Source organism: Rhinopithecus bieti, unplaced genomic scaffold (genome assembly GCF_001698545.2).
Source record: "Rhinopithecus bieti isolate Rb0 unplaced genomic scaffold, ASM169854v2 scaffold_1380, whole genome shotgun sequence".
Taxonomy (NCBI): Eukaryota; Metazoa; Chordata; class Mammalia; order Primates; family Cercopithecidae; genus Rhinopithecus; species Rhinopithecus bieti.
The window spans coordinates 265,360-288,518 of record NW_016803492.1 but is presented as its reverse complement, the minus strand read 5'-3'; the positions used below and the strand labels follow the sequence as shown (position 1 = coordinate 288,518).

The 23,159-nt window shown below is 37.8% G+C and overlaps 1 protein-coding gene across 1 annotated transcript; it reads right to left on the bottom strand.

Annotated features, from left to right (window-relative positions):
- Nucleotides 1-6,075: 6,075 nt before the first annotated feature.
- On the bottom strand, nucleotides 6,076-21,200 carry GDAP1 (ganglioside induced differentiation associated protein 1). The gene is made up of 6 exons (XM_017885835.1): nucleotides 21,010-21,200; nucleotides 20,132-20,324; nucleotides 11,308-11,481; nucleotides 9,945-10,039; nucleotides 8,878-8,992; nucleotides 6,076-7,924 (listed from the first exon to the last, which is right to left on the bottom strand). Exons 1-6 carry the CDS (start codon nucleotides 21,124-21,126, stop codon nucleotides 7,542-7,544), a joined length of 1,077 nt encoding a protein of 358 aa, XP_017741324.1. The 5' UTR covers nucleotides 21,127-21,200; the 3' UTR covers nucleotides 6,076-7,541.
- Nucleotides 21,201-23,159: the final 1,959 nt, after the last annotated feature.

Below are 23,159 nucleotides of genomic sequence, written 5' to 3'. Positions count from 1 at the left end.
CCAGGGAGGCGGCGCGGGGCGGATTCTGGCCTGCCTCAGCCTCCCGAGTAGCTGGGACTACAGGCTCCCGCCACCTCGCCCGGCTAGTTTTTTTTTTGTATTTTTTTAGTAGAGACGGGGTTTCACTGTGTTAGCCAGGATGGTCTCGATCTCCTGACCTCGTGATCCACCCGTCTCGGCCTCCCAAAGTGCTGGGATTACAGGCTTGAGCCACCGCGCCCGGCCTCAAAATATTTTCTTATTCCCTTATGATTTCTTCTTTCAGCCATGGGTTACACAGGTGCTACTTATTTCCAAATATCTGAAAATGTTTAAAATATTTTAGTTGTTGATTTTTCATTTAATTCCACTATGGCCATAGAATATACTTTGCAACATAAAAATCTTTGAATCTTTAGTGAGATTTGTTTTATGGCCTAGAATATGTCTACTTTGATGAGCATTCCATACATACATGAAAAGAACGTTTATTCCACAGTTGTTGAGTATGTCTAGTAAATGTGAATGAGCTCAACCTGGCTGACAAGATTTTCCATATCCCAATTGAATTTTTGCCTACTTGATCTATTCATTACTGAGAGAACAGTGACAAAATCTCCAACTTTTTCCATTGGTTGTCAGATTTTGCCACATAAATTTTGAAGCTCTTAGATGAATATGTATGTGATTACGTCTTCCTAATTCTTTTGTGATTCATAAATGTCCCACTGTCTCTTGTAAAACTCTGTCTTAAACTCCACTTTTTCTGAAATTAATATAGCCATACCACCTTTCTTGCTATACACCTGGCATATCACTTTCCATACTTTTATGTTCAGTTTATATATGTTTAAAGTACATCTCATAGATAGTGCATACTTGTGTCTTGCATACTTATCTAATCTGATCTCTGACCTTCAATTGGAACATTTTACATTTAATGCTATTTACATTCACATATCATGCAATTACTGCCTTGGTGTGTTTAAGTCTACCACCTTGCTATGTGTTTTCCATTTGTCCCTTCTGTTTATTTGTTTTGTTGCTTATTTCATTGGCATTTTATTTCTAAGTGTTTCTTAGGGATTTTTAAAATTTGTTTTTAGTGTTCCTCCAGAGCTAACAATGTGTTCTTATCAGTTTACTCAGTGTCAAAATTGCACTACTTCACCCTTGACACTACTTCCTTCCTCACACTTCCCACCTGATACTTTTCATTTGGCACAACTGTCCTCACACTTCATTCTTTACATATCACTAACCTAATAGCTTTACAATAGTATAATTCCATTAATCCACTTCCCTCAACCTTTCTTTTTTTCGTATATTTACTTCTACATATATTGTAGAGCCCAGAAATTTACATTTTACATAATAATGCTATTATTCTTGTTCTAAACAGTTACCTTTTAAGGAAATTACGAGGCAATAAAAGTCTTTATATATACCCATTATTCGCCATTGCTGGCGCTCCTTTTCTTTCCCCTCTCTGCGGATTTGGTTTCCATTTTGTATCATTCTCCATTAGCCTGAAAAAGGCCTTTAGCATTGTTTTGGTTTTGCAGGGGTCTGCTGGATCCAACTTCTCTCGGCTTCAATTTATATGAAATCAAGTATCTTAAAAACCCAAGTTTTTAAGGGGCATTTTCTCTGGATATAAAATTTTGAATTGGCAGGATTCCCTCACCACACCTTCCCACCCCATCAGCACTTTGAAAGACATTTTCATTGTTGTCTGCATTCCATGATTTCTGGTAAGTCAGCACACATTCTTATCATCATTCTCTTGTGTATATCTTTTTTCCCCCCCGACTGCTTTCAAGGTTTTTTGTTTTCCGCGGTCCGACAATGATATGCCTAGGCGAGACTTTCTTGGTATTTATCTTTCACTGAGTTCAATGATTTTCTTGGATGAGTAAGTAAATGTTTTTTCATCAAATTTGGGAAAATATGGGATTATATTTATACACACATGCACATATTTCCTGCTCCATTCTTTATTCTTTTTAGAACTCCCATAATACATATATTAGACCAGTTGATATTTTCCACATGTTCCTGAGGTTCTGTTTATCTTTCTTTTGCCATCTTCCATCTGCTGTGAAGCCCATCCAGTGAATTTTTCACTTACATAATTTTCTAAAATTTCCATTTGGTTTCTTTTAATGGTTTTAATTTCTCTCCCATGATTTTCTATCTGTCAATTCAATCAGACATTTTCTTTTAATTATATAAACATATATTGTCTGTTAGCTGCTTTAAAGTATTTGCTAAATCCAACATTTAGGTCATATCTATTGATTATTTTTTTCAACTATAGTCCTGTAACTTTGCTTATCTAGTAAAATTCTACTGTGTCCTGGACATTGTTAGTGATACCTTATAGAGACTCTGGATTCTGTTATCTTCTCTCTGAAGCATGTTGATTCTTGTTCTAGTAGGCAGTCCAGTTACTGGCTAGTCACCTTTAAATTGTGTACGTCTTGTCCTGTGCTTTGTTATGGAGGGCACGTAGAAGCCCAAGATGTTTCCCACACACCTCTGACTAGGCCTCTGACTTGGCAGAAATCAACCCCCAGAATATGTCTCCCTTGCAGATCTTGTCATGACTTGGTTTCAGGCTTTTTTAGGATGGGTACAGAGCTGTGGTCTTCAACTGGAGATGATTTTCCTTCCCTGGTGACATCTGGCAATATCTGAAGACATTTTGAGTTGCCACAAGTGGGGTGGGGGGCACTACAGGCATTTAGGAGGTAAAGGCCAAGGAAGCTGGTAAATATCCTACAACACACAGGATACCTCCACACAACAAAGAATTATCTGGTTTACGGTATCAATAGGGCCAAGACTGAAAAATGATGGTAAGCCTTACTCCAGGCCATGGTCCTTACTCCTGACTAGGGGATTAACAAGGTGCTAATGAGGCCCTCCTTTCTACCTGAAAGGAACCTCCAGTGATTTTCAGCACTGCTTGATGTCTAACATCTCTTGTAAACTGCTCTCTGATAGGCCTCGTGTAGTCTTGCTCTGTAGATGCTATTTCTTGATGGGAAAGTTTATAACATCACGTTGCAAGGGAATGAGCAGTGCAATAAGAATTTTTACAATGTAGCCACTTCTGCTTTTAGAGCTAATAATTTTAATTCATATCATTTTCATCATGCAAACCTTCATTTTCTTTTGGGTACTGAATTTAATGTAGGCTCTTGAAAACCTGTCCTCATTATATTTTTATGACACGTATTTGGCAATGTTTACAAGTAATTTTGTTGAGTATCAGATTCTTAAATTCAAAAGGTAGTTTAATCTGAAGATACCAAAAGCTATACTTAACACATGCTGGCCATACATCTGAAATTTTACTTTGTTAAAAATTAACTTACATATATGGATGTGAATATTGTTTCTGGCATGGAAACCTGACCCTTTCATTATGTTTCACTAAGATCTTTATATTTTTACCCATACTACTGGCTCTCCTACTAAGGGATTTTAATGACAGCACTTTGTAAATAAGGAATCAATGCATAAGGAATAAAGTAAAAGACTGAAGACAAAAACTTGTAACTTTCCCAAAGCAGTTTTATGACAAGGTAATGTGAATGAAATAGATACACGACTCTACTTGAATCAAAGAGTGTATCAAGGCCCACCGCAGGCATGTTTTGTCTTAAGTGCTACAGAGCTGCTCTACCCCACTGCCTTCTCACCAATGCCAATCTCTCCTCCCTCCTAACAGTCAGGCCCCAACTTAGGTGCAATCAATAAAGGATACTGCTGTCATCCATCCACTGTCTTTCTAATCCATAAACTGAGTTCTTTCATTCCCTCTCTTCATTTTCATAATGTACTACATAATTAAAACGACTATCCTCACACTAGAAATTACACTTCCTCACTTTGTTTGGAATCTACTACCCCACCTAGTAAAACAACTGTTCTGGAGTATTAAAAAATCAAGACATTCTGATATGGGTAAGCAGAGATCAAGTAAATGGACCAATAGTTGGCATAAACAATATGATGGTTATATCTGAATACTAATTTATTTATTGCATTAATTTGACCTTCATGTCTTTACCATATTGTTTTCTTTTCTGAGCAGACTACGAAGTTAGATAATCATTCGGGCGACTTTCCACAAGTATTCAGTATTGTTTCCCTTTGGTCTTGTTTGTAAATTCAAGGAAAACAATGCCAATTAGACTTGCATTTACTTTGCTTTGTTCAGTGTAAAATGAAAGTACTCAATTTCTACTTGATTAGAATGGCTAAGCCTACCAAGCTAGAAATGTGGAAGGTAATTTGAATATTCATAATCCATACTCAATAAAATTAGCTATGTCAAAAATATACATAAATATGAGTAATACTTGAAACCCAGTAAACATGTAAGAAAACTATTTTGCAAAGATAAATACTCAGTGTTCATCATTTTCATGCTCTCTCATGGTAGGTGGCTGCCTGTGAAAGAGCTGTATTAATGAGCAGGATCAATTTTTTTTCGTTTTTGTTTTTGTTTTTTGAGAGATCAATGTTATTCTTTAGGCTGCCATTCATTTTAAGTGTGCATATTTAAATGAAGCAAGAGTCAGCAATTTTGTTATAAGGAAAATATGGCATCCTATAGCTAAGTATCTTGAATACCTAACCTCTGCTTGTTTTACCCTTTTAATTACCACATGATGCTTTGATTTTAAATGAAACAAAATATCTGTTTTCCAAAAAAGATTACAAAATGAGTACTTTGTTTTAGGGTTCATATTTATTTTCCAAATACTTGTATTGATCTTACAGAATAGTGTCTTGGTCTCTCTATTGCATTCAACAACACCAAAAATCTACAACGCTGGTGTCAACAGCAATAATTACTGAAAACTGAGCAAGCAATTTACAACTATCTGCAATTATGGAAAATGGATTCAAAAGGCATCTGTTGCAATAACAATAGTATTTATGTGTGTTAAGACACAAACAGCCAACATAACTTTAGTACCTCAGGCATTTTTCTAATTGTGATATGTATACAAATTCTGGAAATTGAGGAGTACATTGACCAGTCACCAATAATTATGAAAAAGAAAATACATATAAGTGCCTATTTAGCTAATAGTGTGTTTAGCTTGACATTGTGTGATACTGTAATCCCTTACAAAGCATTAGAAATCAGTCACATTTGCTCAAGCTTTTTTTTAAACAGAAGAATAATCTGATGAAGATGCCCTTATTCCAGAAACTGAGGTCATTACTATCTTTGCTCGAAACATTTTAGAAGAGTTGCTGAACAAAAAGAACACCCAATCTTAGTCTACTGGATGAACAGCGACATCTAGTGGTTATTGTATCCCTAAACAAACGCCTTAAAAGCATAAACTCAAGTATCCATGAAATACGTGAAATTGCCACTATCTTTAATGTATTTCCAAAGAAACTGTACAAGGAAATTATAAACACATTCTATAAAGATTCCCTATGATTCAGGAATAATATAAATTGAAGGAAAAGTTAACCATGGACTTCTAATTTTATTTTATTTTATTTTTTTTTTTTTGAGACGGAGTCTCGCTCTCGCCCAGGCTGGAGTGCAGTGGCTGGATCTCAGCTCACTGCAAGCTCCGCCTCCCAGGTTTACGCCATTCTCCTGCCTCAGCCTCCCAAGTAGCTGGGACTACAGGCGCCCGCCACCTCGCCCGGCTAGTTTTTTGTATTTTTTAGTAGAGACGGGGTTTCACCATGTTAGCCAGAATGGTCTCGATCTCCTGACCCCGTGATCCGCCCGTCTCAGCCTCCCAAAGTGCTGGGATTACAGGCTTGAGCCACTGCGCCTGGCCCTAATTTTTATTCTTAACAACCTTTTCACAGGTAAACATCCTTCAGAGATTTTTATAAAAATCCAATTTTTATTTCTTCACGACTCAGTTCTTGTTTCTAACAGAGTGACATAAAGAACTCAAACACTATGAACTAATGAATAATAAGTTCTATGGCCCTTATGAGTACATGGATTGGTATGTACCAGCAACAGATTCACACTCCATATGATGACGCACTAATGTGGAAATTTAAAATGTTACTACTTAAAAAGCTGCTACTCAATTATTGTCTGATTGAGTTTACTCTAGAGGTCTTAGTAATCTTTTGTAAATCGGGAACATATAGTTCATCAAGGTTTTCTAATATAACTAGGTCACGAAATGGAATTACAGCCCATCAAAATAGAATTAAAGAATCATTTTACCATCAAAAAGTCATTGCTTCCTAGGTATGCCTTTCCTATTAATGATGAAGTTAGTACATTCTTTGGCTACTGTTGTTCACAGGGACCTCGGCACATCATATCTATGCCTGCTACCCACCAGACACCACAAATGGCTCCTAAGGCCTTCACGGCCAGCTCCATGGTGCCTTCTTGTGACCATGAAAGACTTTTTCTGAGCACAAACCATTTGCTGCAGTTCCGTGGTTATTCATGGGACACACTGGGACTGTCCCTTCCAGATGAACTGAGGTATCCTCCCCAAATCCCTTAAACATACATGAATGAATACAGGTATGCATCACTATCTATCCTTTTAATTCATCTTCCCTAGATTAACTGCCAAGTGCTAAGACTAGACCTTTCTAACAAGTTTTTGTTAATATCATAAACAGATGAAAGATCTGGACAACAATTTCTGTGTTAACACACCAGCCTCCCCAAATGAAGAATGAACATATTTGGTGCTACCAGGTCATCAAAATACCCACTACCCAGCCATATGACATGCTAGTGATTAGCTGGGACATTCACATAAATGCCACTTATGTGCACGAAGAGGGCTACAGAGGCCACCCTTTCTACCTCCCACTGGACATGACCATCCAGAGGAATGGTATCACAGGCACCATCTAAAACATAAAACAGTAAGGAACCATTACCACTTGGTAATTCAAACTGTGGACCATCTGAAATGGTAAGGAATCATCTTAATATCACTTAAGACTTTTACATAAATGCTAGGCGGATGTGTTCCAATGAGCATCACATTTACAAGTATATAAGGAATATATACTTAATCTCACTAAAGCAATGTGTGTGATTCATAAGCATTTAAAATTAACACTGATGTCAAATGAGATGCTATACATATAAAGCCTGGGGTTCTCTCCAGCCCACTATCCCCAGTGATTCCCTAGTCCTCTCCTAAGAGTTCTCAATTACAGGAGTGTATGTGTGGGCAGTGGCCACAAGTAACTAAATGTGAGGTTTACCAATGGGACAGTCATGAATGTTGGAGGCACCCAAAGCTTACTTTCTATTGCTCTACCCTATACAGACTTCATTCTCTCATTTTTCCTTATCTCTTTGCCTTCCGATCTCTGCCTGGAGCTGGCAGTTGTAGAATGAAGCAATTTTGTGTCCTATTGCTATCTGAACCCCTGTAATGTGTAACAAAGATGACTTTTGAATTTTAGGAAAAAATACTGCTAACTACTCAATAAGACAGACTCAGAGAGCTATCGGCAATCATAAGGTCTAGCTAAATGCTTGGATGAGCTGCCACCATAAGATCCCAACAAACCTAGAAATAATTTGGTCTGGGTCTAAATGCTAATATCATGTTGCCAAGCCTCTTTCTGAAAAGCATAAAAGCAAAATATCCCACTCCTGCAAGCAAACCAACCACAAGGGTTGTGCCAAGAACTTTTGGGGCCCTTTTCTTGGCCACCCGGAATGCTGTTGGCAGCACTGCAGAGATTAATATATTGTTGACATGTCCTAAAACCTTGTTAAATGTTTTTCTCTTCAAGACACGCTCGTAATAGGTTTCCAAGTTTGGTCGCTTTCCGTTTCCCCAGTTTCTCCTTGCAAACCCCAGGAACTTCAGTCGATGCAATGTGACAGCAAGTGAGACGTCTGCCAGAGTGAAGGATTCACCGCAGAGCCAAGGTTGCTGGCCCTCTTCTAATTAGAGAAAGGGACATAGAGAATTAGAGGCAAGCACTCTACAGACAGACTCCAGCTGGTATCAGTGGTCTCAGCCTTAAGAGTGAGTGTGAGTATACCAAAAGATGAAGGCTATTATATATTTATTTTCTTGACAGCCACACTCAGAGAGTAATTTCATGCTTTAAAAAAAAAAAAAAAAAGTCCATGCAAATGTATCCTAGGCCAAAGGAGACTTGCTTGACGTCTGCCAGCCATCCAGGTCCCTATGTAAGACTGCAGCCACTTGAGCTTATCACTTTGTAAAGGACACTAAGGGGTTGAGAGCCTCCAAGTTGGTTAAAAGATACTTCCTTCTTGTTTATAAAAAAATAGTTCTGCTTTAGAAAAATCCATAAAGCTGAGTCTGAAACATCACTCAGTGGCTACTGCTCTTAGTCACTTAAAGCAGAAGAGCTTTTGTGACAGGAACATAGTCTTCAACTCTAGTCAGAGCAGCATAAATGGCCCACGTGTATACACCTATGTCTTAACCCTGAAGCCAGTTCACTGGCACGTGCATGCTTACCAGCCAGTTTACCACACGCCCATGTGCTGGCCCCCTTATTACACTTTAGATTGGAGGCTGTTTCCCTGCCTAAGGAAAAAACTAGAGGGAACATTCAAGCAATTACTCAAGTTATTCAACCAAACTAATTACTATAATTACAAATCTGTAAAACAGTTAGGTAAAAATCTCCCAAGCATAATTGAAATTATGCAGAAAAATCCTTCATGTAGATGCAGACTGAGTTACAATTAGACACCTGGGTTTTTCCGGGTGCAATATCATTGTTGTTATCATAATTAAAACTGCCCATGAATAACAATAATGAAAAGCAGATTACAGAACGTTTTTGGTGAGACCTAAGAATGTTCCCATGAATGATACTGATGTTGAAAAGAGAAAAAGAATACAAATGAGAACCTACCTGGGGTTTCTTCATTTCTTCTTTGCAATTCAGTTTCAACCTGATCCAAGACTTTCTCCAACTCATCAAGAATTTTCTTCAAATACTTGACATTGTCATGATCGAGCAGCTTTGACTAATCAACCACCAAAAAAAATAAAACAAAACAAAACAGATTATTTACACCTTTAAAAAAAATAAATCTAGGTAAAGCAAAGCAGATACAAACTCTTACAGAGTTCAGCCTGTTTATTTTAGACAACGGGAAGAAATAGAAAAACTCAGGGAAAAAAAAAAGAGCTAAGTTGAAGGGAAATATCCCATCTGTGAAAATGCTGCAGAAGCAGACCCACCACCCACTGGCAGCTCCTATGAGGCCAGGTGACCAGAGAAGGCAAAGAATGGGAGGGGCATGAAGAGCTGTCTGCCAAGCCCAACTCAGAAAAGAATTGCAGCAGCTGGAATTGAGAGTAGCTGAAAGGTCAAGGATGAGAAAGAAGTCCAAGTAAAGGAGTTGAAGGGTGAGTGGAGAGTCAGTCAAGTGACTGTGAGTGCAGGTGTTTCTTCTGAGGAGCTCGTTTAGCTAAGATAGGATACAGGAAGGTGGGAAGTTGGGGAGGGTTGGGAGTACAGCTGTTTTCTACACTTTTAATATGAGAGAAGCTTGCATGTGTTGCTGGGCCCAGGGAAGGAATCAACAGAAGGAGAAAAGCTGACCATAAAGCACGCTCCTCAGAGGGCAAAGCGAGTCAGTGTGACACATGGAGGGATGTAGGTCTAGTGAGGACTTCCAGTGGTGGAATACCTGAAATGACAGATTCTAGAATATGTTATGAACTTCCTTTGCATTTCATAACTTTTTTGGCAACTAGCATGCTCAACATCTGTTTGTTAAGCACTTGTCACCAAGTTTGAATATCAAGTCTAATAAAAAATTCTTTCTAAAAGGAGAACATAAGCCAAAGGTAACGTGTACTGGTGAATTGCAATATTTAAAAGAAGATATTCTAGAAATAGCGGTACTTTACAAAAAGTAGAACATTTACTCCATGCAGTGTGTGTCAACTGAGGACAGCTGATTGACTTACTTTAAGTCGTTTCTGTTTTGCAATGTATGCTTCTTGTAAATCTGGGTTTTCTTCAGCAAGTTTCTTCAGCTCAGACTCCGTGTTTCCAATTTGGCCTGATAATAAAAACATTTTGGAAACAGAAAATTAGTTTCTCCCTTCCACACCAGAAACAAGAAGCAGAGAAACTCAATGGCAAGAGCATGAGCTCTGGAGCTCATGCCCTGCTTCTCTGCCTTGGGCTTACCCTGTCTGTGCCTCAGTTTCCTCATCTTTCAAATGGAACCATAAGAGTATCTGCCATGCAGGGTGAAGACTAAATGAGAAGCTTCATGGGAAGCACGTAGCGCAAGGCCCAGCACTTTAGAATGCTAGTGCAGGCTTGCTGCTCTGCCTTCCTCTACCTTTCAAGCTTTCTATAATGAACTCCTATATGAAGGGAGGAAAAAGGCTTATTTTTAAAAAATATTAACTGTAGGTCATAGAATTATACTCAAAACTCTTGTTTCACATCATATAAAGGGTACTTACAAAGAGGAGGAGGAGGAATAGGAGGAAAGAGAAGCAGGAAGAGAGGGCAGTGGAGAAGAAAAGAAAAGAAAAGAGAAAAAGGAAGTGGTGACAAGGAAGGAAGGGAGAGAAGAGGAGAGGAAAAGGAGGGGTATCAAAAAGGAAAAAAAGAATAATAATAATAAAGGTGAGTATCACATAATGGGGAAAAATGGTTTCTGGATTTAGAAGATCTGAGTTTGAGTGTTTCTGATCAACATTCCCAAAGTGTGACCACTGCCACCATCCTTTCCCTTCTTATCCCCAATTATCTGTGCTATAAAGCACACCTCCTGCTCCACAGATCATGCACTGACTCTATCCTCATGACAGGAGGAAGGCAGAAAGCTGAATGTCACAACTCAATCCCAATAAATCTCCTATCACTAAACATAGAGACAGAGTAATAGTTACACACTCTCTAGTCCAGTTTGCTCACATAATGAAACAACAATTAAGGACCAGAAACATGAACTCAACTGCCCATAATCCTAGGCAGATCCCAGCTTTTCAGATTCTTAGTCTATCTGTTCATGAGAACATGTTATATTCTTTACTTTTCCATAATCCACTCTTCTGAGTTTTACCCAAGCTTGGTCCTCAAAGCCAAGAGCTGATAAATCAGGTCCTATACACAATAAATGTCCAACTGAGCAAGTGAAGCACAGATTAATACGACTGGTTCATGGATCGATCCATAACATGCACATCCATGAAGCAAACTCAACAACGCTATTCCCAATCTTCTTTTAGTGACCATGAGACATGCTAGGTCTCAGAATGAATTAAAAGAAAGTGTCAGACAGAATTCTAGGTCTTTAAAATGTTTACATACTACGAATCCTTGTAGTTGCATAAGCCGGGATCATGGAGTCCACAGTTAACTCAGGATGTAAAATGCAGCCATGTGTATAGGCATCCATTGGCAAGGAGTCAAGCAGCTCTCGGTAATGTTGTACCCGTGGGTAATACATGCTTCCTTTATCAGGCATTAATCTGGGTGTTCTTTCTAAAATACACGCACACAAATATTGAAGAAAAAGTTACAAATGAGTTGTTACCCTCAAAAGCAAAACAAAAACACTAACCACTCATCATTAACATTTTCAACATATCTGTATATTCAAAGAATGTTGTCTCCTCGCCGCAGACATTCAAAGTTTGAAATAGCCTGATGCACCAGACAAGATCCCAAACCATAATCACACTGGTATTCTCTCATTTCTCTACCTTGCAAACTGCACTCAGCCTTCAAAGCCCAGTTATTTCTGCCATTTATTCCATGAAGCATTCCCTAATCTCCTACAACTGCCAACATCTGACTTGCTCACATGTGCCTTCTATACATCCATAACACATTACACACACTCTGTTACAGCCCTTATCACACTGTAATTCATTGCATCTTTTTACCCCATGACTGTCTTCAGGGAAAGGAACCTGGATTCCAGAGTCTAGCACAGTTCTCCACACACTTAAGGCCCTCAAAGTTTGGTTAATTGAATGAGGACTCATTATGGGAAGATAATCATGGGTTACTCCTTTCTAGGTGCCAACCAACATCAAGAGTGACCCTACTGACACATGTGAACGTGAAATGACAATCTATATGGAACAGGAAAGGCCATTGCTTAAATATCACAGGTGCACTTTCCCCAGGAATTTCTAACAATTATCTCTAGAAAGTGGCTTCTACATACATCCTTATTTGCTAGTTAAAATCCAGACTGTAGAGTCCTTGAGGGCAGGGACCATGTACTGGTTTCTGTTAAATCCCCAGTGCCTAGTATAATGTTTGACATGTAGTAGGTGTTTAATAAATTATAATGAATACATTCCAAAATTTCCAGTTATTATATAGATTACGTGAGCTGGAGAAGCGCTGCAGTAGTTAACACGTACACTGAGAAACAAGGACTGAAAATTTCTCACAAGATCCCACAGCTAATTAGAGGCAGAGCTAGAACTAAAGTCATCTGATTCCTAATGTAATGCTCTCTTTGATTATACCATCATAACATCTTCAAAGGATTTTAATTTCAGAGACTATCCAAAAAGAATAAAGTGAAGGATACAACCCAAAGGTCGGGACTATGTCCCTTCAGAATCTCTTCCTACCTCTGGCTCTCAAACTGTCCCTAAAAAATGTCAGGTCTATTAACTATCACAATTTCAAAGTATTAAGATATCTGCAATAACTTAACCATGAACATATCTGTGATTTCCATCGGTTATCAAAGTCACAGGCACTCCTGATATTGCCATGGATTGTGCCTACATTGCTAATGGAAGGAAATAATTGCTTTAAATATTAGAGCTACAATTATTCCCCATCCAAGATCTCAAATATCCTGAATTCTATTCATAAACCCCTAAGGGCAACAGTTCTCATACTATGGTCTGAGGATCCCTGGGTTTTCCTAAAACATGTTTGGGGATTTACAAAGTCAAGATGTTTTATAGAAATACTAAGACATTAATTACTTTTTCACTCTTATTGTCTCTCTCAAGCATACAGTAGAAATTTCCAGAGGCTACAGGAAGCATGACTCTATCACTCTAACAGCCAGTGGGATTGTGCTTATGTAGGCTAATAGTTTAAGTTTTCTCAGTTTTGCTTTCTAAATGGTAAATATTGATAGCCATGATCCACATTTAAAAAATGCTCTCTGGTGTCCTCAAAGACAAAGGGGTGTAGAGACCAAGAAGTTTAAGAACTAATGCTTTAGGGGTCCAAGAACCTCAGGCTAATAACCATAAATAGTACATTTTCAAATGCTTCCCAAAAGGTCCAAGTAATGGCTAGTGGCTCTGGCTGCTTTCTGGTGCCGGGCCCTGGGGCTTCTCTCCAGAACAGCATACCATTTCCTTCCTAGAAAAGTGAATGAGAGCAGGAAAAACAATGCCTAATCGCTTTCTGGGGAAGATCCATCAGGCCAAGCCCAAATTCTTCAAGGAGGACAAATGTTTAAATCCATGAAAATAATTTTCTTGTACTCAGTGTGCCGTTACTATCTAACCATTTCCTGAAGCACTCTGTCAGAGCACCCACTGAACCCAAGTTACCTTCCCATCTCTCTTTCTTTGTGCGCGTCAACCATGCCCTGTCCAGTATCACAGGGGCACTGTGCTGCCATCCTCCTCCTCAAATCGAAGCACAGCAGTATCTGCTGCTTCTGATAAAAGAATTTTTCAAAGGACAACTGGGAATTTCCTTTGAATTATAGAGGAGATCTTCCCTCTCAATCCCATCGTATTTTATTTTCCAGTCCTTCCATAAAGCACCTTTATCAAAATACTAAAAGCAAGAATTTTTTTCTCAGTAATCTACCTCAACTAGGAGTGGGAAAGCAACATAAGGCATACTGGGGCAGGATAGAGAATTAGGGAGTTTTAAGAAGCAGGCAATGAGAGGAGGTGCCAGCATTGGGGAGTGGGATTGCAATAGTGGAAATCAGGCTTGGTATTAAGCTGGAAGAACAAATAAGTTGGCACAAGACCGGACTTTCTGAAAGAACTGAGTAGGGGACAAGTTTTATATTACACATAAATTTAGGCAGCAAATTATAAACCAGCAGATAGACATAAAGCAGAAAGATCTGATAAACAGCAGAAGAAACCAAAAGAAGCAAAAAATAAAATTAGAAAGAAACAATAAAAGCATTATGCAGCCATGTAATGGAGATAAACGGGTCTGTACATTCTCAAGTCCCTGTAATGCTGAGTAAAATAACAATGGCTCTGAGGCATTTTTTAAAAATTACATTTGGTTTTCCCAAGAGTAAAAAATAAAAAGAAATTAGGGGCTTAAAGGCATAAGTTTTCATTATTTTACTAAATTCACTACTCTGGTTACCCATGTTTCCTAGTAAAGGCAGATAAAGGAGGCATTATTATGCCTTGTTTTCAAGAAAGACTCCTCTAGGTCTATTTGTATAACTTTCAAGTCTCCCTTACTAGCTCAATGGAAACAGATTATATTTCATTCCTCACTCTAGCCCTTTGCTGTTTATTTTACTTAGACTGTATAGTGATTGCATCAGTATATAATATGCATAACACAGCTGAACAATATTGTACCCTTCAACTAGTCACACACTAGGCTATTAAAAATATATAATAATGGGCTGGGTGTGGTGGCTCATGCCTGCAATCCCAGCACTTTGGGAGGCCGAGGCAGGCAGATCACGAGGTCAGGAGATCAAGAGACCATCCTGGCCAACATGGTGAAACCCCATCTCTACTAAAATACAAAAAATTAGCCAGGTGTGGTGGTGCACGCCTGTAGTCCCAGCTACTCGGGAGGCTGAGGCAGGGGAATCGCTTGAACCTGCAAGGCAGATGTTGCAGTGAGCCGAGATCATGCCACTGCACTCCAGCCTGGAGACACAGCGAGACTGTCTCAAATATATAGAGGTATATAAATATATATATATATAAATATATATCTACATACACACACACACACAATAGTGTTAAACAATTAAGTTATGACCTGAGGCAAAAGATATGGCTGCAAACTAATTACAATTCAATACTGTCACAACTCTGGAACTAGAAAGAGCAAATCTAAATATAGATGAGGGGAAAAAAAAAAAAAAAAAGACCTGGTGTCAAATTATATCAGTTCACTGTATGCATCCAGGATGTTGAGACAAATTTATAGCATTATTGTCAATAAATGTTATGTACTATACATTAAATGTTTGCTTTTAACTGGTATTATAGTTAAGACTTTTAACAGAAACATTTGTAATAATGGAAGCAAAAACTCCTTTATCAGACAGTTCCAATTGTTAGATACACATAATATAGAAAGAGGGCCTCTGAATTTTAATACCCCCTACTTGTCTGCTAAAATTGGACAAATCACAAAGAGAAAAAAAGTTACTCTTTAAAGCAACTTTTACTGACACAATAAAGACTGATATTCTTTTCTATGCCATATGGTATATTTTCTCCATACTTTGTGCTAATCTGCAATTTCAGTCTATGTGCTAAAAGGCCTATATTCAACTATACACAAGAGCCTTTTCTTGATGAACACAAAGATAAATATTAATTGGTAATTCCTTAAATAACTATTTTTAATATAACAGTGACACCAGAATTAACATTCTTTTTTAAATGTTACATTTGATGAAATTCAAATGTAATATTTAAATATATTTTATAGATAACATTTTATCTATAAATTTAGATATCCTAATAAGATTTATGTGATTTTAACATCATACTAGAATAGTTTATTTCCAAACTAAATTATATTTCCTAAGAATAAATTATATACCTAGACATAAGACATGAATGTGATGTTCAGAGAACTGTTATATTAAGTTACAAAAATCCATTATTCTTGATTCCATGTTACCAGAGTCACTTGGTAGTAATACATATCATATGTTCTAGTATTTTATAGTTATTTCATATATTTTTGATTAGTAGCCAAGTTAAATTTTATTTAAAGAGGTTATGAGTACAATAGCTAGATTGAAGAATCCATATTTGTGTGTACATTCACCTTGTCCCATCCATTCTTCCTCAGTTTACCTAGTTTGCTTGCTTTCATACCTCATCTAGCTTTATCAGTTGCTTGCTGTAAAATAACTATTCTTCACCACATGCCCAGACTGAAAGACGTATCATGTACATGAAAGAGTCTATAAAACTGGACAGTAAAAGCACATGTATATGTTAAGAACAGATTTGGAATTATCACCAAATGTATAGAAAGAAATTATCTTTGAAGACTAGCAAGCTTCTAATGATTTCGGATCTTTAAAATATCTCTGAAGTATCCCGGGACCCTACACCCAATTAATACCCAATAAATGGTTACTGAAAGAATAAATGAAGAGACAGCTCTTGGCCAGCTCTTAGTTTGGCAGCCATAACTGAATACTTCTGAATTTCTCGTTTGACCCAAGTTTTGCCCTCAGGAACATCATTCATATCTATACCATTCTTCCGTATGACTGCTTTCCAATAAAAAAAAAATCAAACATAGCCATTATCCAACAGATACTCACTATTTCAGACTATGACTTGAAAAGGATTGCCTCAGCTATCAAACTACCAATTATTTAATGAACTATCCCAAAAGTACAAGGATATAAATATTTAATTATAAACACAAAAAAGTTGAGAAATGTCTCCAGATCAGCAAGTCATCATTTTTGGCATAATCCCCACTGGATCGATAACAGGGGACAGCAAATAACAGTGAAGGACATACCAGTTCGTTACATTCTGTTCTTTAGAGGAATGGTTACACTTACAGTCTCCTGTCATGACCATGGGCGACTGTACACCTCATGAAATCCATCCACTTATTCTATCTCACCAACATTCCTCAAAGTTACATCCATAATTGGACAAAATGCCAACTATTCCAAACAGCTCAGAATGCAGAGAGTTACAACTCACCCTGTTCTCAACAAAATCTATAATTTTCAAAGAACCTGAAATCACACTAGCCATTTAACATTGGTAACTATCTATTAACCAGGTGCGCTATTCTTTTGGAATGCAGCGGGTTTTTTAAAACAAAAGCCTGATACCCATTTTCCTCATACTCATTTTACATTTAGTCTTGTTAAACTTTATCTTATTTTTCCATTTTGTTGTATTTCCATAATAAATATTTTATAAGCTAGTCATCACTTTGACTATTTATCTTTTCTGTCATTCACAAATGTAATCTTATTTCTTCTATGTCTTTATTCGAATCATTGACTTGTTAGGCTCAAGTCAAAACAGAAGCCTACAAGAACATTGCAAGGGATTCTTGTCCAGGCTAACATCTGTTTCAATAATTTACTCATTTTAATCATTCAAAATATTTATTAAGCACCCATTAAGAAACATTCACTGTATAAGGCATTGGGGATAGTTTTTAATAAGATACACTGAAGATACACTGTTCCCAACCTCATAGTACTTACAGTGGTGTACAATTCAAACATTTAAAATAAAGTATAAAAACAATTATAAGTAAAATGAGAGTCTACAGTTGAAGAGGTAATCTGGTATGAGAAATCTATAAATTAATATTCTTTAATATGGTAGTTTATTCATCTACAAATGTGCATTACAATCCTCTAGCTATATTTGCTCCTTTATTCCACAAGGGTATATGTAATGTAATCTCAAATGTTCTACTTAAATCAAGATATACTATATCTAGAACCATGCCTGGCACATAATAGACAGTTTTTTAAAAGTGTTAGGGACATTCTCCTTTCACTGAGATACACAAAAATTTTAAACATATTTAAATAACTTTTCAGAATCTATTCTATATTTCTGCCAGATTTAAAGACAGTAATTTACACCAGTGCTTACTTAACTAAACACTAACTTATAGCAGTACTCGCAAACTTTAATATACATATGAATCATTTGGGGCTTTTGTTAAAACAAAGATTCTAATTTGATAGATCTGCAGAGAGGTCTAAGGTTCTGCAGTTCTAACAAGCTCCCAGGTGATGCCAGTGCTGCTGGTGAATGGGAACATACAGTAAGTAGCAAGGATTGGTAGAATTCACTTTTTCCTGTCTTTGACAATAGGATGTTTGTCTATGTTGTCTGACTTTCATTCCCCATGAGTTCTTAAAGTATCTTAATTGTGATAACACTTTTTAAAACTTCAGTACTCTGAGATAAACTTCTTCTTGACCTTGATTTATATAACTTAGCCTTGATTTATAAAAACTATTGTTCTCTTGCTGTCTTCCTATCTACCGTAAGTTTTGGGTCCTTCAATCGTTTTTTCGTCCTTCCCAATTGATTGAAAGATATTCAACAAGTTAGTGGCAGCGTCAGACTAAAAGCTAGGACTCTTGATTGCTGAGTTACAATAATATTTCAACCAGAATTAAAGTCTGCGGTTTCCGCATTTCCATCCTGTCACAGCCTACAGTGCCTTCTCTTCTAATACAATAAATAGTAATCAAAAGAATTTAGCATTTCCTTTGTTTGGTTATTTAAATACAACTTAGCAGGACACAGAACGTATTTCTGCTTTGTTATCATTCTGTACTAAAAGCAAAAGAGAAAGAATAAGGAAAATTGTAAGAAAACCTAATAATTGGTAACATTACTATGTTGTAAATATAATTTATATCACTGAATTTCTTAGAGGAAAAACAGTGTAAGGAGGGGAGGGAGGAGGGAAATGATAGTAGAAGCAGTTCAAGCAATGGTACCAAAAAACTTAAATGGGATTTTCCATTTAGAATATCTTTTAAAGTTTTGATCATTTAAAATAGAATTATTAACACAATTATTTTGTTTTGTTCAATTATAATTACATCTCCCAAGAAATACAAATTATTAACAGACTTATCCATTTCCAAAAAGCTCAAGATTAAGAAACATTGTCTTAAATGAACTAGTCATTTTCAGTACAGTCCCCAGCATATTAATTTACAAGGAATAGCAAATAAAGATGAAAAGAAAGTACCTCATTAAATGTTTTGGTTTAGGCCAAAACTACCTTTAATTAAAACCTCCAATCACAGTCCTAGGGGACCAGCACTTAGATTAAGAACAGGAGTAGCCCATTGCTAATCTAATTCCCTGGGCTTCCCCGGCCCCACTGCCCACCATCTAGGCCTCATACTCATTTTCCTTCTAAGTACCTGAGGCTGTTTTTTTTTTTTTTGTCCTGGTAATTTCCTTTGTCAGCTTCCTGTAGTTTGGGGCTGGGCTCTGCTTTCACCCTACCCTATTAACATGAACATAATTGCTAGCAGATGAAAAGTAACAATCTCACACAGCCTTTTTGAAGAGCATTCAGCTGGAAGCTCTGAGCCCCCCCTGTTTTGCTCGCAACAATGTCCATTGTGATCAGCTGTGTAATCTTGGGTAAATCCTTGAAGCTACAGTTCACCTCAAAGGATTATTATTAGGAACAAGCAAGATAATGTGTAAGTGGCAAGGACTATGGGAGACAGTCAGTGTAGTATGAAGGCTTTGGAGACCAAAGACTCTACCATATAATAGCTATATTACTTTGGGCAACCCTGTTGCTTTCTCCTCATGTACATAATGGGAATAATTTAGACAGATTCTTCTGAAGACAACATAGTATAGAAATTATAAAATGTCTGACACATAACAAACTGTCAATAAATGATTTACCTAAATTCACTATACAAATTTAAGCCCTATAATTCCTTAGTAAATATATAAAATTCAAACAATTCAGAAGTGACTGGAGCAAAGAACTCAGCTATACTAACATTCTACTCTCCTTTAAGATTTGTTGCTCTTTTTCCCCCCTTGTTTTTAAGATGAAACCATTTGGTTTATTCGATGAAATTATCATAGTGCACATTTAGAATATTATGAATTTAAGGCTAAGAAATCTCCAACACAAACCACACATCTGCAGTTTTTTGCAAGTGAATTTTTTTAAGTTTCAACATTAACATTTGTACTTTGCATGAAATTCTTTTAAGTAGCATTATACTAGTTTATACAAAATTTGTTACCGACCTATTTGATATTTGTGTGCTTATGGAAATGGAAAAGGTTTTTAATCCCAAACCACCATCATGACACAAGAGAAAGAGAGGAGAGAGAGAAAAAGAGAAAGGGAACACATAGTTGTGTTGAAAGTAAATCCAAGAAATCACAAGTAGCCTTAACATTACCATCCAGGAAAGTCTGTTCAAGATAATCAATGATCTGAGTGGCCTCACAAATTATGTTTTCCCCGTGGATAAGGACAGGCACTTCTCCAGTTGAGTTCAAACGCATAAACCAAGGCTCATTGTGCTCACTCAAGGGCAGACTTACATCATGTTCCTCGCACTTCAATGCCTTTTCAGCAATTACCAAGCGCACCTGGAAGAGTTCACACTGGTTACTACAACACGTGTAAGCTTTCAATTAAATGACTTCCCTGGACACCGCTAAGCAGCCTTTCTGGGCTTCCCTGTGTTACTGACATTTTCAACAGTCGTTTTAACAATTCCTACTCCTGGAATTAACAAGTACAGAACAATATTCAACAAATTAAGAGAAGAACACAAAATAAGTAATGAAATGATTCTGACTGTATTCATTAAACAGTCACCCTCCTCATCACCACCATTTTCTTGGTGTCCTAAACCTGATTATGGGCCCTCCCCAGACAAGAACCTGAACTGTAGGTACATCAGCTCTTGCTGAAGAAAGTGAACGCGAGAGAGCAGAAGAGATCGCAGATGATAAGGGTGCACGAAGGCACCTCCCTCTGCCTCTCGCCCAAGCCCAGCAGGCAAGGCCTCCAGGCCAAATACTGAAAATGATGCTTTTTTTGTCGCATTTCGCGAGAGGCAGAGCCTGGGTCATAGCCACATAAGATTATCTCAGACCGCTTCTCCCCGCTCCCCACCGGGGCGCATCCTGGAGGGAGCACCTGCCCCTCCAGGGTCAGGACGCTGGAGGCGGGTTTCTAGGTGGAACGGATTCTCTGGGCGGGACCCAGCAGGAGCTGTCCCAGTGCTGAAGCCCGATCTGCGCCACCCTCCGCCGCCAAGGCCTGTACCTTTTGAGAGCTGAAGGAATGCGTCCAGTGGTACAGAATGAGCTTAACCTCCGCGTCGGCCTTGCCTTCCGCCCTCAAGGGCGGGCTCCCTCTCTGCTCTTCCTGCCTCCCAGCCATCTCGGGGTAGGCGAGCGCGGGTAGGCCCGGCCTGTCCGACCTGGGCTTCTCCCTCCCACACTGCCCCGCAAGGCGTTTCCGGGTTTTGAGCCGTCCGTGCCGGAAGGAGGGCGCGCAACCCGCTGGGAAATGTAGTTCCGCCGGCGGCCGAGTCTGCGAAAACGCATGGTCTGCGCCCGGAAAGCCCCTGGCAAGCCTGCGAGTGCACCTGGGACGTGCAATTGAACGGTTGTTTTTTGTTTTTTGTTTAGAAGAAAAAAATCAAAAATATGAGACACTGGTTATGAAGGGCGGTAAGGAAAAATGGTGATAGCAAATTACTCTTCGGTTTGGAGGTTGCTCAGGTATAAAAGCAGCAATTTCCCAAGATACCTAGGGTTGGTCTTAGAGCCTGTTCCTTTTTTGGAAAGGAAGTTCCAGTCGACAAAGCAACAGGAAAAGGATCTATGAGTTTTCATTATAAGATGCTACTATGACATTAATGGACTAATTCCTCAAATTTGACTAACTGCTGTAGATTATAATCTTGTATAAACCGTTAAGTACTTGATTTTGATAATTAAACTGTGCTTTGTAAAAGAAAAAAAAAGATGCCACTATGGAGTCATGCAAAAAAACTGTTTTTGTCAAACAGCTAATAAACAATGGCGATATAAAATAGCCTAGTTGTTAAATACAAAAATTCTAGAACAGTACTGCCTAAGTTCATGTCCTGGTTTTCCATTTTCTAAGAATAATAATTTTATTGTTTCTCTCATAAGATTTTGTGAAAATTAATAATAAAATGTTAAACACTCAGAACACCCTGTCACGTTGTAGGCACTCAGTCTTAGTCACAGGTTCGGTCGCCTTATAAACATTCTGTTTATAACCATAGTCAGAATCATAATTTTATATTAGTCTAGTTATTGTCTCTGAAAACTTGGCATCATATAGTAAGTTGAATTAAAAAATCTCTTTCAGTAATATGTATAAATATGACCATGGAATAAACGCCTGTACAATGTATTTGGCAAATATTTTTTGAGTACCTACAATGTTCCAGACATTGTGCTGGCTCCTGGTAATATAAAGATGTGTAAGATCTAATATCTAACACTCAAGATATAATCTGGCAGTAGAGACGACCAAGGAAATAGACAATCACAATAAAGATAAGAACTGTCTTAGGGTGAACGCAGAGAACAATGAGAAAGGAGGGCCAGGCAGCCAACCCAGGTCAGAGAAAGGCCCCTGGAAAAGACAAAATCTCATGAGGTTCTTCCTTGCCTTTACAGTACTTCATTTGTTACTCTCTGTAATTCTTTCATAATTTTTAAAGATTTGATAATGTCTTTTTATATCCTTCAGTTAATTCAAGTGGTATGGAAAAAGTGAACTCCTTGCCAAAATTGTTTTTATCAGTTCACACTTAAGAGTAAAAGGGGAAAGAGGAAAACATTGAAATCAGACAGAGTGGGGTTTAAATTCTAGCTCTACCCTAACTTGAGCTTTCTTGAGCTTTGACATCATTGTGTGTAAAAAATGGATACATAAAAATTATATGCCTACCCAGATGGCTGTGGGAATTCAAGAAAGGCTGTACATAAAGCACCTAGGGTATTGCCTGGAATGTAGCCATTGATAATAACATATGTGTAAAAGCCCCTTCACTGTCACTAGGAGGATATCATATTACATTTCATCCTCTCTCTTTAGGTCTCAAAATTTTTAAAACTACCCATATAATCCCCCTCTCCCATTCCTCTTCAGAACTTCATTTTTTAATTATCCACCTTCAGATTCCTAGTTTTCTATTCCATTACTTTCAGTAGCAAACACCGCACTTACTTTTGCACCGTTAATACTAAATCATTCTAAATATTTGAATAAATTCCAATACTCATGATAAGCCATTTGTCACCTGCAGCTGAAAAAGTCCTGACAATAAAGCCCTGGTCCCTCAAACACTGAACACTTTCTCCATCACATCCTGCCCACAGCAAAGCCATAGAAGAAACACTGAATGGCTTGATTACTTGGTGTTTAGTACA

What these genes read in the sequence shown, in the direction of transcription:
- GDAP1 (XM_017885835.1), bottom strand. Translation starts at nt 21,126, where the DNA reads ATGGCTGGGAGGCAGGAAGAGCAGAGAGGGAGCCCGCCCTTGAGGGCG. An exon ending in TGCAACTACAAGGATTCGTA is followed by an intron (nt 10,040 to 11,307) that starts GTATGTAAACAT and finishes TTTTATTATCAG; the next exon opens with GCCAAATTGGAAACACGGAG. An exon ending in AAGAAATGAAGAAACCCCAG is followed by an intron (nt 7,925 to 8,877) that starts GTAGGTTCTCAT and finishes TTCTCTAATTAG; the next exon opens with AAGAGGGCCAGCAACCTTGG.